At 29.5% G+C, this 1,555-nt stretch overlaps 1 protein-coding gene across 1 annotated transcript in view; it reads right to left on the bottom strand.

Annotated features, from left to right (window-relative positions):
• Positions 1-864, bottom strand: part of LOC108694610 (coiled-coil domain-containing protein 186-like) — a 4,536-nt gene extending 3,672 nt beyond the window's left edge. The window contains exons 1-3 of the mRNA XM_018204187.1: positions 746-864; positions 390-661; positions 169-322 (exon numbers count right to left, since the gene is read on the bottom strand). Coding sequence (XP_018059676.1) covers positions 169-322; positions 390-661; positions 746-864 — 545 coding nt within the window. The remainder of the gene's footprint in view (positions 1-168; positions 323-389; positions 662-745) is intronic.
• Between the last annotated feature and the right edge of the window lie 691 nt (positions 865-1,555).

Below are 1,555 nucleotides of genomic sequence, written 5' to 3'. Positions count from 1 at the left end.
TATATATATAAATATAAAAAAATGAAGCAATAAAAGTTTGTTAAAAATTATCTCCACGGCATGTAAATCTTGAATAAAAATATTAAGATAAAATTGTAACTTCTGAAAAGTATTGTTATTCAGACGTAACATTTATGATAATAAAAAACTATTGATTAATTTGTTTACTTAGCCTTAGCAACAATGACTGATTTCTCCATTTCATAAAGCGTCGTTTTGTGTTCTTCCTCTTGTTTCGCCATTTCTTCCTCTTGTATCTCAAACTTGCGCATTAAATCCAAGCGGGCTAATCTCCAGTCATCCAACGCATTCAGCTTCCCAGCTGATATAGAACATGCAACAATTTTTCATATTGCCTTTTCTGCTCTTTTATTATGACAATTTTATACCTGCAAGTTTTACTTCAGCGCTCAGATTATTTTCCATAGTTCGGTACTCTTGTTCCATCGCATTTTCTTTCTTTTTATACTCTGCTTGTTCCTGTTTTCTCAATTCTTCCATGGCCAATAAACGTTCATTTAGTTCGCGAGTCTCTTCTATCCTTCCCTCCAAGTCTCGTTTTAAATGCGCCACGACATCAGATCGATCCTCTTTTAATTGCTCATACTTCTTTGTCAAATTCTTTACCTCGATTTCAAGCTCTTCATTTCGACTGCGTAGCCTTAAAACATCGGGAGGAACACATCATTAAATACAAGTCAGAAAGAAAAACCAAAGTTCAGCCTCAAACTCTTAATGAACAAACCGTGACAGTTGTCTATTATTGTCTAGAATTTGTTGTTCGTAAGATAGCGTTTCTTGTTCGTTTAAACACTTTTTCCGTAATTTCTTCTCTTTGTCACCTCCACGTTTCTTTCTGATCATTTTTCTATTTTTACACGCTACTTAAGCATTCTCTGTGCATAAAATGTGCATGTTTTGAAATTTTTTATTAATTCATTTTAAATTACTTATATCAGAAATATATGTTGTAGGAGATCGAAATTTAATAAAAAGTCGACTCAAGATTTTTAAATTCGATTGAAATTACTGCATTGTCTCCACTATTCATGGTACATTCGGTATACAACGTCAAATATCGATGCAACTTTTGATTTAGCATATCTCCTCTGTTACCATAGTAAAGAGACAACAAAACCAAATATATCTTCCACGGTTCAAAAAGAACGTAATATATCTTACAAGTAAATATTTTCCATGATTTTTTTTACATTATATCTTCTATAAAAAATATAAATGCATGACTATCATGAGTATAAGGTATATGCGTGAATAAATGTCAACACAATATGAGTAACATAAAATATCAATTAAAATAACAATTCTTATACAATAATAAAAGACTATTACATAAGAAAATTATTAACGAATAATAACAAATAATACTACATATTTATATACAGGATATTCCAACTATTCCAATCTATTAATGTCGTTTTAAATACTAATTACGTTTACTTCAATTAATATAATTCGACAATAATATAATAGAACAAATAAATTTGTATTTTAATTTTATTCATTATAATATTGTAAGCTACATCATAAACTCTGG

Source organism: Atta colombica, unplaced genomic scaffold (genome assembly GCF_001594045.1).
Source record: "Atta colombica isolate Treedump-2 unplaced genomic scaffold, Acol1.0 scaffold121, whole genome shotgun sequence".
In the NCBI taxonomy this organism is placed as follows: Eukaryota; Metazoa; Arthropoda; class Insecta; order Hymenoptera; family Formicidae; genus Atta; species Atta colombica.
The sequence above is the reverse complement of the archived record's forward strand: the minus strand, read 5'-3'. Positions and strand labels throughout refer to the sequence as shown.